The sequence below is a fragment of the Quercus suber genome, unplaced genomic scaffold (assembly GCF_002906115.3).
Source record: "Quercus suber isolate HL8 unplaced genomic scaffold, Cork oak 2.0 scaffold_401, whole genome shotgun sequence".
NCBI classification, from domain to species: Eukaryota; Viridiplantae; Streptophyta; class Magnoliopsida; order Fagales; family Fagaceae; genus Quercus; species Quercus suber.
The window spans coordinates 133,697-150,398 of NW_027069852.1; the positions used below are offsets into that span (position 1 = coordinate 133,697).

Sequence of the window (16,702 nt, forward strand, 5' to 3'; positions counted from 1 at the left end):
GTTGGATAGTTAGGCTTAGTTACCCATTTTTGCCTATTTTGAGTGAATCCCTTGAACCGGGGTTCAACCTGAAATACTAGTAGAAACCTTGGGCCGGTTCAACCCGAAAAGGGAGCCGTGGAAGTTTAGAACTTGAGACCTATGCCTTATTTAAGAATCAAGTCCAGCATCATGACCAACGCACCACACATGTTGCTTGTGAACAACTATGAAGTGTATTATATTTATTATAGATTTATGTCAGTTTTAATTTTTCAACTTATTCTATCACATCTCTCTCAATTTATTAAATATTACTAAATTTATTTCCTTTGATTAATTCAATTTTGATTAAAGAATAATGCATTTGCATGTGAATTTACTAAAATAATCAAAAGTAATTTTTTTATTTAATCAAAATAATTTAGACTTGTAGGATTATTATGAAATATTTTTTTAATGCTTATTCATGTTGTACTATTTTATATTCACCTTATAATATCAATAAATTTTATTTTAAATTCTGTTTCAATTATTTTTAGATATTTTTAATCAATTTTGCTACTATTTATATATTTAAAATACCTTTATTTGTATTTTAATTAATTATTAAATTAATTATGACATCATCACGGTTCGACCTCGACGGAACCTTGGTCCGACCTTAAAAACCTTAAACCTCTCTATTTTTCGATTCTTTGAACGGTCCGAGTCTGAAAACTATGATCTTATTCTTCTTCATTTAAAAAAAATTATTTGCTAAAAGAAATTATTTTATTTTATTACGATTGATTCCCTTATTCTATTTCACTAGTTCTAGATATTTTGACATCATTTTTTTGTTAAGTGAAAAATGATAATAATAGTTGAGACTTATACTTACTAGTCCCAATCCCATCTCAAAATCGCCTGATTATTTTCTAACAATGTATAAACATTTTTTTGATTCCAAAACCCAATGAAAACAACAAAGTATAAGTGATAGTATAATATATATTTTGTAAGTTAAGTCATCTATATTTTAAATTTTTATAAGTTAATGGTAGTTGAGTCTTTATAAGTATTAGTCTCAATCTCATCTCAAAATAATGTAATTATTTTCCAAAAAAGTATAAACTTAAAAAAAAAAAAAATCCAAAACCCAATGAAAACGACAAAGTATAATTGATATAGTATAATATATATATATTGTATATATATATATATATATTGAGTTAAGCTATCTATATTTTTAATTTTTATAAGTTTTTTCCTTTGCATGGAAATATAATTTATTTTACATTATAATATAGTGAGATATGTATATATATATATATATATATAAAGAATGTATAATTTTGATTAGAACGTGCAATGAATCTTGATTATTTCATATGGAAAATAACATTATTTTCATTTTTAGAGAAAAGTTTTTTGTATGCATTTTTGGAGAAGTTAATGAGAATGTTATAAAATTTTGGTTCCATCTTTTTATGTAAGAACTAACCACAACAATTTATATTTTGATAATCACTACACTTATATATGAGAATTTACTATTACAAAATTATTTCTCCTCAAAACATGTACTTATATTTTTTCCTTCTACACAATTTAAACCATGTGGAAAACTAAGAAAGCTAAATGTGTAGTAGATCTTAGTCAATCGAAAATGCTATATTGTAACCCATACTTTATTAAATTTTAGTTTAATAATCTTTTTCTTGGACTTTTTCTTTTTATTTGTAAGGATCTAATATATTATTAAAGGGACCAAAGTTCAATTAAGGACAAAATTTGGCTATAAATTTAGTTGTAGCCTAAGGCTACAACTCTCACTAAAAACATTACTACATATTTTGAAAATCTAACAGTTAAATTGTATGTTCTTTATATTCTTAAAACACATGTCAAATTTCATGCCAATTGGATGTTATTTACTATTTGATCTATAAACTTATTTTTTTTAATATAATTTTAGACTACAAAAACTCTAAATTTAAACATTTGATTGATGATATATCTATTGATTTTTTTATCTTCTTGAAATTTTACAAGTATAGAGGATATAAGAAAAAAATGTAATTAAATTGTGGATTTGTCAAAATTCACATCTAATAAAAAAAATATATTAATTGTAGTTATAGCCTTAGTTTACAACCAAGTTTGTTTGTCAAAAGTTTTATTATGTTGGGCCTAAAATAATTTAGGGTGGTCACAAAGTTTTTTTTTTTTTTTTTTATGAATAAAAAATCATAAATTTTTAAAATTTGTACATAATAATTATTTTTTTTCTAGGTTAAGGTAGTCCAATGACCACTGTGGACTCTACGTGGAGCTGCCCCTGGACATTAAGGACCTTAAGGTGGAACCATACCAAAAAGAAAGAAAGACTTTTTGAAAAAAAAAAATTTTTTGAGTCAAGATATAAATTTTTTGACAACTTGCCTTAAATTTTTATTGAGACTTTGAAAGCTAAGTGGATTTTTATTTTTTGAAGGGAAAATTAGTTTTCATATTTTTTTTTTTAGTTTGTTTGGTGCCTAAAAAAGGGCTAATCCTTGTAAAAAAAAAAAAAAAAATGCACTCTTCGTTAACTATTGAATAGAAATTAAATTCTTAGAAATTGACTATATTGTGAAGAATTTGAAGGTTTTGGCCCAAGGGTCTTTCATAATGGGAAAAGGAAAAAGTAGTTGTAGAATTGAGAGTGAAACTAAGAGGGAAAAAAAAGGGTTTTTGCTTGGAAGGTAGTGCAAAGAAAGAAACAACAACGTTTGGATTTTCTCTACATTTGTTTTTTTTGGTAAAGCATACAAATTAAGTAGAGTTCTTGAGGCTTTACTTGATGTTGCAAAGTGAAGAAAAAGAGAAAGGTATTGTCGTAGTGTGAGCATAATAAGAAGAAAATTAGTGTGTAAAAGCAAATAAAACAATGAGAATTTTTTTAGCCATAACACATACACGAGAATGAAAAATAGGATTTTCTTTAGAGAGAGATCTTTTGAGTGTTACAACCATAGAGAGTTGTTGTAGTCAAAGTGAGTGGAGATCTCAAATAAGTTCACACAAATCTCTAAAAAGTGATATTATTATACTTGATGTAGATCTAAAGTTAGGCACAAACATGAGAAGGAGATATTATAATTGATTTTTATAATAGTGGATTGATTACGAGTTTGTCTTATGGTTTTTCCATCCAAGTGGAAAAGGGTTTTCCACATAAATCCCTATGTTCTTGTGTTTAATTATTACCATTTTGTTACCTACATTTAAGGGTCACTTTCAATTTGGTTCTTACTTTTTCCAAAAACTCAATTTGATAATTATTATTTTTAAGAGCAAAACTAGGACTACAAGATTTATACAACTTTTGCCTTAACTCATCACGTAGCTAGTTGTGAGTAGTAGAGATATGGTGGTAGGTCCATACCTCTACCACTTCTAACTTGTCATGTGGCGAGTTATGACAAAAATTGTGTATATTTATGTGGTCTTAGTATTTTTTTTTTTTTTTAAATTGTTAATTTGTTGTCAAGTTAGTTTCTATGGTCAACTCACCTATGAAAAACACTTAAGTGGCAGACCGTGGACTGTTTCCACACTTGAAACTTACCTAACTAATAAAATAATAATTAAAAATTTTTTAATAGACCTTAAAAATGCCACCTTAGCATTTGAATAAATAAATTAGTGATTTTCCCCACTCCTCAGATTGGATTTGACTGAGTAACTCATTGTATTGCTGGTTCAGGTCATTGATTCTCACCTTCCAGTGAGCATCCACTAAGGGATGGGTGTTATCACCTTGACCTGGTGGTGGGTTTTGTCTCAAGAAGTGATTGGCCACGTACTCAAACTGTGGGATGACGAAATGAAAAGGGCTTTCCTGATGTTGAGAAAATCACCACACCAACCTTAATTAGGGTTTGTGCAGATCCTACAAAAACAGAACAAATTAAATCGATCATAATGTAATTTCTCATCATATTTATCATTTTTGTTCCATACTGTGAGAGAAGAAAATGACTAAGAGATTTTGATTTTCTTGGTGTTAGGTTATTAGGAGTGAGAAAAAGAAAATAAGATTTTTACTTTTTTTATTCATTTTTGCTTTTTGGATTTTTATTAATTTATTATTATTTTATCAACTGCATAAGTTTCAAGTGCACTAGTGGTTGGTAGGGACTAACTTAACATTAGTTATAAAAATAATAGGGACCAAATTGATTGTTGGAAAAAGTAGGGATCAAATTGAAAGTGACCCTAAAATATGTAGAGACCAAAATCATAATTTTGTCCGATAATAATACAATAAACTTAATCCTACTGATTTAGAAAGACCATACTAATACATGCACATGGATCTACCACTCATATCACTTTTATTAATACTAATTAAAATATGACACCACAATTATAATTAAAAAATATATATGAAAATTTTTATTACGTATCCTAGACATATTTAATCATGAATTGAGAAGATGATGAGATGATAGGAAAGAATTGGATGGATGGAGGTCATACAATGTGATACGTAGTAACAATACGTACATACATAAACAATACAAACAGGAGGGGGGGGGGGGAGCAATAAATTAAAAATTTGTTTTGAGGGGCTGATGCTAAACTATCATACTAATTTGCAATGCAAGAAAAATGCTGAGTGCCATATACTTACATATCTTCGTGCATTAGTTTAGTCGAATTAACCAAGAATTTCCTATAATAATGAAAGATTTTTGTTAAAAACTGTTAATCAGTGTAATTCTTCTTAGTATGCAAAACACTAATAACAAGACTAAATGACCAATTAAGCATCTTAAGGTCATTTTCCCCCAAAGTTTTTCCTATTTCTTTGAACTACCATAAGTCCATAACATTCATAAAAATTAAATACAAGTATAAAACAAAGCTAGACTAACATATAAAAGAAGACATACTACTAATAGATATCGAATATATCAAAATCTCACTATAAGCAATCATTAAATAAATAAAATTTAAAATAGCTAAATTAGACTACTAACCATGATGATTTGTTAATTGATTCAATAAATTAGAGGAAAAAATAAAATCATAAACCATAAATAAATAAATAGAAATGAAAAAGTAGAAAAATAAGTTTTTACTAGGTGGAGGTGATGACAATGATAGTCAAAACTCAACCAACTATTTGACAATTGATGGCAATGGAGTCAAATTGATTATAATGGAAAGAAGAAACAAAAGTTGAACACGCAGGTTGAATTTGAAAATCTATATACGGGGATGTTAAAAATAAATAAATAAATAAATAAATAAATCTATCTCCTTAAAACTAGCTTTTGCTTAAAATCTTCCGGTTAAAACTAGCTTTGCTAAATTTATATTTCTGGTAGGTCCCATGTGGGTCCCATAGCGAAGAAGGTTAGTTCCCATCTAGATAGCTTTTTTATCTCTTCACATGGGTATTGTCTCTAGTCAATAAGCATGGTCAGGAAGGAAAAACATGAGTATTGTTCGCAGGTCCCATGCTATGTTTTTATGCACATATACTTATTATGTGTCTCACTTTACTTTACCTTTTTTTTTTGGTTAGGGAACTTTCAATAAAAAAAAGAAAATTAATCAGCTTATTTTATTTATCTTTTATCTATAATATTTTAGGATAAAAATTAAATAAGTTATTTCCAAATCGATACTTGGTAAACAATAGACAATGTCACACGTATAGATCTAGCAACATTCATCATGTTTGAGGCGCAAGGTAGAGAAATTTTCTGTGGATAAATTGTAATAACCAGTAAAATCTGTCACACTATGTACCAACCATCCCTCTAATAATTGGCTGTTGTGAGATTTATGAAAAATGGGAATGGAAAAACAAAAGCTTATTACGTAAGCTAAATTAATAGCTTGACAGCGTAACGAGAGTGGGGAGTTTCAAATCATAAGGTCATAGTAAAACTAAAAAAGCAAGTCAATGATGGAAAAGACTAAAATTTGTGACTTTGAAGTTTGAAAAGAAATTCGAGCCAAAGTAATTCTAGATTTCTATACTACATTAAAAAAAAAGAAAAAAGAAAAAAAAAAAAAAAGCAAAACAGTACTTAGATGTTATTTCTTAAATTCTTATTTTAAAATTTTGCCATGAAATTTTTTTTTCTTTAGAGAATGAAGTGTATTTTTTAGTTAAATAGTCACGTGGTGAAATCTTAAGAGAAGAATCTAAAGAACAGCACTTAAGGTACTGTACTTAAGTTTTGTTATAATAAAAAGTCATAATTTTTGTACTATTTTACATGGTAGATTATAATTAATTGCTTTTTTACTTTCACATAGACTTGCTAATTTTTTTTTTCATTACTCACAATTTATCACATGAATAATTCCAACAAAAATTGTGGTTTTTTTTTTTTTTTTTGTTTTTTTTTTTAACTTGGTCCTAAAATATTTGTTTCACCAAGCAGGCGGTGGGGGAGCTCTTACAAAAATGAGCTGGGGAATTCTCAATTTAATACTTAATAGAATATATATATGCATATATAAGACTATAAATAGCATAAAGAGGCGTTTGCCTCACTGCAACTTCCTTTGCCTTCGCTTCCTCCGCTTTCTTTTACTTCTGTTTTTCCCACTTGAAGGTTGAAACCCTCTTTCGTATCCATCAAATCCAACATGCATCCAGTATCTGCATGCTTCAATGCTTGCATGGGATGAAGCTGAAGACCTTCGAAGACCACCTTATTCCTAGCCTGCCAATTTGCCCAGCTTATCAATATTGCCCTTAAATGGAACTCATGTTGCTAGCATTCACTTGACACCCGCTGAAATATAGTAGCCATTTCTAAAAATTTCCGTTCACAAGGACCTAAACATTCCTAGACAAAGGGCAACTCCAAAGCACATGTATTGTTGACTCATCAGTCTGCTTGTGAATCCCACCCCTGGGTTCCACATCCGCTCTTCCGTTCCTTAGGTTAAGAAGTGTTCCACATCAACTCCGAGTCGGACCTTCCAACCTCCCATCACCCTTGACCCAAATTACATATATGCATCAAATACCAAGACTTTGAAAAGCCTTACCTAATCAACCTCTTTTTCTAGTTAGCAAAAAGACCTACACACAACCTTACTCGTCATGATCATGTATTTTACTAAGGGGTTTCTCCTTCTACACACCTTGCTTGTACTCCTTCTTCCCCAATTTGACGCTTTACAAGACACCTTAACCATCAGCAAACCCATCAGAGATGGTGACCTTTTAGTCTCTAACGGAGAAACCTTTGCGCTTGGTTTCTTTTCTCCCGGAGAGTCCACCAACCGGTATGTTGGCATTTGGTTTTATAAAGCTCCAGAAAAACCCGTGGCATGGGTTGCAAACAGAGACAATCCTATCACTGATACTTCCGGGGTTCTATCAGTTGATCTTCATGGAAACCTAGTACTCTATGGCGAGGATCGAAAGAAATCCATTTGGTCCACAAATATTGTCACAAATTCAAACGACAATATTATTCTTGCTCAGCTCACTAATTCAGGAAATCTCGTCTTTGTTCTTAATGAAACAAGTGAGGTGCTATGGCAAAGCTTTGACTATCCAACTGATACATTTCTTCCAAGCATGAAACTTGGGTTGGATCGGACGACCGGTCTAAATCGAATTCTAACATCTTGGAAGTCCAAAGATGATCCAGGAATTGGGAATTTCTCCTTTATTCTCAATACCAATAGCTCCTCCCCAGAGTTGTTTTTGTACAAAGGTAACATTTTGTGGTGGCGTTCTGGTCATTGGAATGGTATTGGATGGAGCGGAATACCAACACTGTCAAGTAATAATTCGGTCATGAATTTCAATTTATTTAACAACGAGTATGAGACTTCTACAGTTTGGGGCTTACGTTACCCAGGCGCATCATTATTCTCAAGATTGGTGGTGGATGGATCTGGATTAATTCAATGCTCTGTGACTGTAAATTCAGATCAAGAGTGGGACATTCTGGGGACAGTGCCATTGGACCGGTGTGACAATTATGGGAAGTGTGGTGCATTTGGTAAGTGTCAAGTTCAAAATGGTACTGAATATGAGTGCACTTGTCTACCTGGGTTCGAACCAAGATCACCAAGTGAATGGTCTGCGAGAAATGCGACAAGTGGGTGTGTGAAGAAGCATGGGGGGGGCATCCATTTGCAAGAGTGTTGCAGAGTTTGTGAAGGTGGAAAATGTGAAGCTTCCGGATAGTTCATTTGCACGAGTCGATGAGAAGCTGAGTTTGAAGGAGTGTGAGCGACAATGCTTGGAGAATTGTTCTTGCACGGCGTATGGAGGCATAGATGTGAAAGAGGAAGTTGGTTGCATGAGATGGTATGGTGAATTGATGGATACGAGAGTGTTGGTCCTGTTCGATGGGGGCCAAAATTTGTATGTACGTGTTGATGCATTTGAGTTAGGTACATGATAATTTACTGAGACATTATTTGAGGCAATTTTTTATTTTGTTTTACCATACATGCACACAACAATATCACTCTTATATTTCTTAATAAGACAAAATTTAGGTACAGTACTAGTACAGTACCTTAGGTTCCCTACTTAAAATTTTGACACATGTCGAATTTAACATCCTAACTAAACGGCGTTAAAAATAAAAATATCTTCTTCTCTTCCAATTCCAAACCACCCGTGACCCTTCTCTTCCAAACTCAAAACCCATACTTCCTTCTTTTTCTTGTACCTGCAAATAGCTTCTCTTCCAAACCCAAAACCTTTCTCTTCCAAACCACTCATGACCCTTCTCTTCCAAACCCAAAGCCCAAAAAAGAAAAAAAAAAAATATATATATATATATATATCTCTCATACCTCTCTCTCTCGGTGTGTGTATCTCAATCCTTAGTGCTTTTATAAATAAATAAAAAGTCCTTAGTGCTTGGTCTAGTGACTAACTGATACCTAAAGTCTAATAAAATTTATAAAGTTTTATTTTTTTTATTTTTAGAAGAGATCTATAAAGATTTAAGTTCAAAACCTCTAATTGCCAAATAATGTCAATCGTATGCTTCTTTGCACACTATAAGGAAGAAGAAAGGGAGAAGTGGGCAGATAGCCATCAACTTATCGAAGAGGGTAGGAGAGGGAAGAGGAATAAAACGGATCCCTCTTTGCTGTCCTTTTTCGTTTGTGAATCTTTCTTTCTCCCATGCTTTCCGTTGGTCAACAACCAACCATAGCTCTCTATATTTCTTCACTACTCGTATTTGTATTTGTTTCTTTCTTTTCTGATCTATGATTCTGTCCTCTTTTCTGATCTATGATTCTTTCTCTCTCTCTATCTCTCTCTCTTGGTGTGTGTTTGTATGTATGTGTATCTGTTTCAGCTTTATTGATGTTAAGTGTGGAAGTTTTGGGTATAGCTGAAATTGGTCCCTTTTTTGGTTTGAAACCCAGTAGATTTGACTTTTATTTTTTGATATTTCTTGTTTGGTTACTGAGAAAATGAGGGAGAAGGTCATTTTTTGGTTTGAAACCCATTAGAAAATGAGGCAAAACCGTGGATTTTTGCAGTACTGGAAAAAAAAAGGAAGAAGGAAAAAAGAAAAAAAAAATTTAGTTTTAACGCTGTTTAGTTAGGATGTTAAATTAGACAAGTGTCAAAATTTTAAGTAGAAAACCTAAGGTATTGTAACTAAAGTACTGTACCTAAGTTTTGCCATTTTTAATAATTGATTTTATAATTGATGCATGATAAAAATAATATTGGGAGTATGCCTATTTAAGGTTGATGTTATTATAATTACAATTTATCGTCTTAATTGTAAAAATAGTTTTCAAAATCGTTGCATAAATGGAGAAATTTTCTTGTTTCCAGATCATTTCAAGTGGTTCTTTGCCAACAATAGGAGGCGGGCAATTATGGTAGTGGCTCTGGTTGTAACTTCATTACTAATTTTCCTCTGTGCACATTGTTTAATAAAGAGGAAAAGAAAAGGTATGCACAATTGGTAAATAAATCAACGTGTGAATTATAAGAGTGAGACTACACTTATTATAGACTTGCAAAGTGATCGTGCAATAAGATTATAAACTTCCATGTGAAAAAATTATATAAAATATTCAAGATATGTTGAAGTTAGGGCTGTACACGGTGCGGTGCGGCCAGTTATGGGGGCAATTTTTGCACCACACCTATAGGGTGCGGTTTCTCTCATGCCTGACCGCACCTCACATGTAAAGGGGCAGGAAGCCAGGAACCGGTCTACTCCAGTTTTGGTTCACCCTAACGGTGCGGTGCAATTAGTTCGGTGCAAAAAAAAAATATATATATATATATATCAATCCTCAAACAAGCCACACAGAATTATTAAACAACCCAAATATTCCAAAAAAAAAAACATGTTCTATTTATATATATATATATATATATCTAATTTCCACACAAAATTTTCAAACAAATTCTCAATATTTATAGAAGCATAGCAAGGAGCCAAGGAGAGGTAGCCTAGGTATTGAGCATTACACAAATTCACATACCTGTTATTGAGCATCAAAACATACTCTAGAAATTTCTATATAACAGCCATAACAGAGGAGAGAAGAGAGAGGAAAGCTTGGAGAACATTGCCATCAAGCTGTAGAAGACGTTGTTGGTGAGTGGTGGCGAGCGACGGAGATAGGTGAGAGAGAGAGAGAGAGAGGCAGAGATGTAGAGAGACAGAGACAAAAGAGGCGGATGAGAGAGAGTGAGGAGAGGTCTGTGTCTAACTAAAGATTTTTCAAATTTAATCTAACCTCTAAATAAAACGACGTCGTTCCTAGCATTCCTCTTTTTTTTTTTTTTTTTTAATTCTAACACTAAAATGACGTCGTTTTGAACCTGATAGTAAAATTTTAAAATGGTTCCAAAACGGCGTCGCTTTGAATCAGATTTAAAAATAATAATAATAAAAAAAAATGAAACGGTGTCGTTTCTAACTTACTTAACCTAAACCCTATTTTTCCTTGTTCTTCCTTTGCTTCTCTCAGTTTCACACCTCTCTCAGTTTCACGCCAAACTGGTACTCTCTCTCTCTCTCTCTCCCTCTCAATTTCTTTTATTTTAAAACTGATGAATGATTATATATTATATATGTATAAGTTAAATATATATATATATATATATATATCAGTTCGGTTCGGTTTCTCTTCGGTTTGCAGATCTTGTTGTCGACCACCGCACCGGCCAACTTCGGTAAAAAAAAAAGCCTACCGATCATCGCGCCGGGAACCTTCGGTGGAGCATTCAGCGGTCGAATCGGCGCGGTTTCAGGTGGTTTTGTCGGTGCCGGTGAATTCTTGAACAGGCCTAGCTGAAGTAATAATATGAAGTAATGTCGCAATAATATGAAGAAGTTTTTGTTGAATTAAAGTAATGCGAAATAATTAAGGGGATAATTTTTTTAATCTTAGGGATACGAAGAATTTAGACTATAGTATAATTGTCATAAAAATTAGTTGAAGCAATCAATTCATCATGAAAAGAGAAAATTTAAAATTGCACACAAATGTCCATTACACTTTTTCACTTAAAGTGTAATTAAGGATAAAATAACAACGTAGGAATATTTTAATTTAAATAATGATAAAATAATTTTAATCCATTCCGTATTATTGATATTTGTTATGTAGTGTAATAAGGTCCTTTTTTTTTTTTTTTTTTTTTTTTTGCTTAATTATAGTTTTTGTTTCTTTAATGCTTTGGAGTTAGCATAAGATATATATTTATGACATCATTTAATTTTTTTTTTAATGTGATCATTTTAATATTTAGTTGGCTTATGAAAATATTGTAGAATTTTATGATGTCATGTTTATGTTATTAAATTATGATAATAGTAAGTTCTTCTAATGGAATTTTGATGTGATATTTATGTATCTTGCCATGAAATATGCATATATTTTGAAATATTAAAATATTCTTATAAAAAATATTTTAGTTCTCAACTTGAAGTCATATTGTGAAAGTATGTTGAACACATCCAGCATTTTTAAAACAACTTGTTTCGTCTGTGTGTTCTATTGTGCCTGTGCTTTAGGCTAGTGGGTCTCCATAAAAAAATCAGTTTGTTTTAACAGCTTAATGGGCTAGGCTTCGACTTTACGAAGGGCAATCTTTCACCAAAAAAAAATTTAAATAAGACTCACACAACCTTGACCCTTTGTTTTTAACCAGGAAGCACAGACACAGATAAAATTATAACATAAAATGGCTAGTACAACACTGATATAACACCGATACGGCATCCTAAATTAAGTGTCCGTGCTTCCTAGGTTTTTAATCTTTTTGTGGAGAAGAGTGCAAAAGATGTGAAGCAAAAGCCTAAATAAAAAAAAAAAATTATAACAAACAGAACCTCTTAGTCTTCCATGTGAGATTTTTGAATTCTAATATAATAAAAAAAGCTAACATATATATATATATATATATAATATGCACACCTATAAATAATTTTTATATGCAATTAATCCATTGACACATTTAATGAACTAATATTTTGGCATAAATATAATCTTTATTGAGGTAAAAGTCTAAAAGAAAAAGAATATGTCACTTGCCAAAACCTTATAGTTTCTTGAATGGTTGTGAATTAGGCCTGTGTGTATGAGTGTATCTAAGAGATAGGTTATTTTAGATATACACCATTATCAAATTTTTAAGGCTTTTTCTCCTCTCCCTGTGTGTATTAAAGGACTTAGTATTCTAAAATATATATATATATATATTGAATTTATTACATAATTTATACAAATTTTTATGTTAATTTTCAAATATAAAATAAAAATATAATTTTGATATTTTGTTTATTATGATGTTGATTTAACAGTAATTATATATATTGTCACACTGCTTTTAAACTTCATAATATAATTAGTCATAATTTTAGCATTTTCCAGGCTATAATGAATTAATAAGGGAAATATTATTTTTCGGGAAACGTTGCTAACTAATATATTATATCAGTTTGCTTGTTGAATCCAATTTGCTAAACCTGCTCGCAATCGCCGGAATCATAATATTTCACAAATAATGAATTAATAATCTACAAGGAATAAATCAATATTTGGTTGGAAATTTTAAAAAAGGGTAAGAAAACAAAATTTGGATGGGTATATAGTAGGCCGCTGAATTCAATAGGTAAGTGAGACAATTTTAACCAATAAAATCCAAAAATTAGCCATCACTATGTATAGTAATTTCTTTTATCAAAGCAAAACTAGGAAAAACATCTTTAGAATATAGAACTTTATAGTCTCCCACTCATATAAGCTGAAAAATCTATCTCTTACTAAAATAAAACAAAAATCAAAACACAAAACATTTAATCTCAAACCTCAAAAAAAAAAAAAAAATTGTATGTTACTGGAAAGTGATTTTCTTAAAGATTCTTCGGTGGGCTTCAGATCTTCTCCTTCGGTGAATTGAGTCCGCTTCTTCAGGTTTGGAATTCCTCTAAAACCTCTATTTCTTGCTTTACTTTCTCATTTTGTTTTAGGCTTGAGTCTCTGTTTGATTTACAAATTGGGGTGGGCCTGTAGGTTGGGATCTTGAGGTAGCGTAGGTTTTATAAAAAAATGAAAAGAAGAAGTAATCACGGGCCCAAGTACTACGTACTTATTTCTCTCAAAAAAGAAAATGGCAAAAAATTCATTTTCATCTCCACATTTTTGGTGATTCTTATTTTAGTCTCTATTTTTTAATTTCACCGCTTTTAGTTTCTAAAATTAAAAAGATGATCTCGTTTTTGTCCCTACCGTCAGTGCCCTATCAGCAAAGTCCTAGGTGGCAGACGGAACACCCTATTAACTGACGTGGCGTTGATGTTGTATTAATGTGGCTATTAAAATATAATTAAAAAATATTATTTGACATTTTTATATGCCACATCAGCATTTTAATTTTTTTTTAAAGCCACATCAGAAATTTAAAAAAAAAAAAAATTGAAGAAGAACCTTAAATCTAATTAATTTAAAATTTTAATTAAAATTTTCTTTTCTTAATATTCATGTTCTTCAACTTGCTCTTTGTGTTCTTCACGGACCAAACCTAGCAACCAAGAACTCAAACCCATATAAAAAGATCACAAACAAAAACAAGAAGAAAAAATTAAATTAAATACTAACAGAAAATTTTCTTTTTGTTCTTCCCAAATCCAAGAAGCAACCAAACCAATTTCTAGCAAACCTCAAATTCAAAGAACGAAATTGGTATTTAACCATAATTGTACAACTATACAGTTAGTTGGCCCCGTTTAAGAAGAATATTGATTAGTAACATCTCGAGTCTGAAAGACTCAATTTTTACTTCAATAAATCGACTATTTTAGGCTCGGTTTTTTTAGATTGACGTGTCCTAATGCCACATGGAGTACACCTAGAATTCGAGTCTTAGAGAGTTGAGTTTTGACCGAGCATCCATTTGGAGTACACCTGGCATTGATAATGATGTGGATGACACTTAGATCTCGAGGGTTAGAGATTCGGTTACTAAGTCTCAGAAACTCGATTTTTAGTTATGGTCACCTGTCTTGTCTGTTTCAGTTTGCACGTGTGAAGAATCAGAGAAATCAGAGCTTAACAGGAGATTTTTTTAAAAATAACGCCTCTCTCTCACAGTCTCTCACCTCTCCAGTCTCTCACTCACTCTCACTCACAGAGCTCTCTCACCTCTCTAGTCTCACGGTCTCTCACTCACCCTTTCCCTCTCACTCTCACACTTCAGGGCCTCGGCCTCTCTCACTCACCCTCTCCACTCTCAGTCACCCTCTTCTCTCGCTCAGTCTCCACTCTCACATTCATCAGCTTCGGTGAAGAGTCTAGTAAAGCCACAGCGAGGTGTACCGTCTCAGGTCTCTCCTCCTAAAGTTTGATAAAGTCCACCGAAGTAGAAAACTCTCACCCATAGAGCTTTGATCAGTCTACGCGGTCTGTGAAAACCAAAAAAAAAGGTGAGAAACAGTGTTTATATATAATGGGTTTCACCGTTTGGTTGCCGAGAAATAGTGGGTTTGTGGGTTCTGTTTTGAATTTCTAAAAAAGGTCAAAACTTTATATTTGCTGAGGATTTAATTTTAGTGGGTTTATGGGTTCTGTTTTGAGAAACTTTATATTTGTTGTTTGAGATTGAATTGGTTTGTGGAATCGGATTATGTTTCTAGGTTTGTTTATATTTGCTGAGGATTTAATTTTAGTGCTTTGTTGGTTATTCCTATGATGAGATGCAATTGTTCACAAGTCTATAGAAATTTTAGAAATTTTGATTGAGTTTATGTTTAATGGTGTGATGGTACTATGTTTTAATCAAGAGAGAAAGCTCTAGTTATTTTTTGTGATTTTTTCTTCACCCGGTTTGTTTTTTTACATGGATGCTTAAATTGTGAATTTAAAATTGTGTAGAGGTCATAAAAATACAATATGTTGCTCTGCTCTGAAGTTCTCAGTTATTGATATGTGTTAAAAATAAGGCTGATTTTTCATTGTACTTATATGTGAATGTTGATACTTCAAATCCTAGTAAAATTAGGCTTTGGAGATTAAATTTGAAGAAGTGTTTCTTTTTTGTTCACATTTTTTATGCCGTAGAGCCTGCAAATTTACATTTGGTTCACCCCTAAACAAAAGAAACAAACAAATATTGACAATGCACTTGAGACTTCCATAACTTAGTTGGTTGTAAAAGAATTAATAAGATTTAAAAAATTGTACACAAAAGTTAACAGCTAAAACTTAAAACTTAAAACAAACTATACCCAAAATACTTGTTACTAAGAAGCTTAGAAAGGTTAATTACTTTTTTTTTTCTTCTTTTATATTTATATTTGTAATGAATCCGAATGTTTAAATTAGTTTGAAAATTGGAAGAGCTATGCTGTAAGGTTGAATTTAATCAACCATCTAATTGGCTTTATTCCGTAATCAATTTGCTTGTAATTTAGCACTTAGTAACCCTGTATTTAGGTGGGAAAATTGTAAGGGTAGTGTGTGAGAAGATGTGAAGAAAAGCTCAAGAGTGTGCAAGAAAAACAGAGTCTCGAGACTAGGACTCGCGGGTGGTTCACGACTGGTAAGCCGCAAAAGGCAATCACGTGAGAGGCACACTGGGAAGCTGAAGGGTCGCGCCAGCTGTCACGCTACAAGACAAAAGTTCCAGTCTGGCCAGGCCGTTACATCGCGACTTGATTTCGCGACTCGGCCAAGCCGCGAGATCAAGTCGCCAACTTGCCCTGTTTGGCAAAAACTGACGTTTTGCATTTCCTTCTCACCTTACTATATATACACCCTTATACCCATCATATTGAGAGAGCTTCCAGAGAGAATTTTGTGAGAGAAAACCCTAGAAAAATACAAGATTGATTCATCCCCAATCTTCATCTAAAGAGACTCTACAAATTCCTCTACTCTCTTCCTCTCCATTGTCATACCCTTGAGAGGTCATTTATCAAACCCTTGTCTCACCACACCCACGTCTGTGAGAAGGTCCATTTGGTGCTTTGGGAAGCAGTTTGGAAAGGAACCAATTTACATTGGTTGATGCTATGGTCAAGTAGCGGAATCCAGGAAGCTAGAAAAGAAATAGGTTCGGCGTAACCTCGTTGGAGCAAGAAGTTTGGAGGGCTTAGGTACTTGGGTAGATTAGGCTTGGAGGGTCTTCTGCTATTCATGTATCCCAACTACATTCTTTAGTGGATTATTTGACCGCTTGGAGGGCGGCGGAGAGGTTTTACGC

General features: G+C 32.2%; 1 protein-coding gene across 1 annotated transcript in view; it reads left to right on the top strand.

The window, feature by feature from the left end:
- Window positions 1-7,090: 7,090 nt before the first annotated feature.
- The window catches only part of LOC111990743 (G-type lectin S-receptor-like serine/threonine-protein kinase RKS1), a 22,045-nt gene continuing 12,433 nt past the window's right edge, over window positions 7,091-16,702 (top strand). Inside the window, exons 1-2 of the mRNA XM_065761200.1 lie at window positions 7,091-7,997; window positions 8,149-8,365. Coding sequence (XP_065617272.1) covers window positions 7,091-7,997; window positions 8,149-8,365 — 1,124 coding nt within the window. The remainder of the gene's footprint in view (window positions 7,998-8,148; window positions 8,366-16,702) is intronic.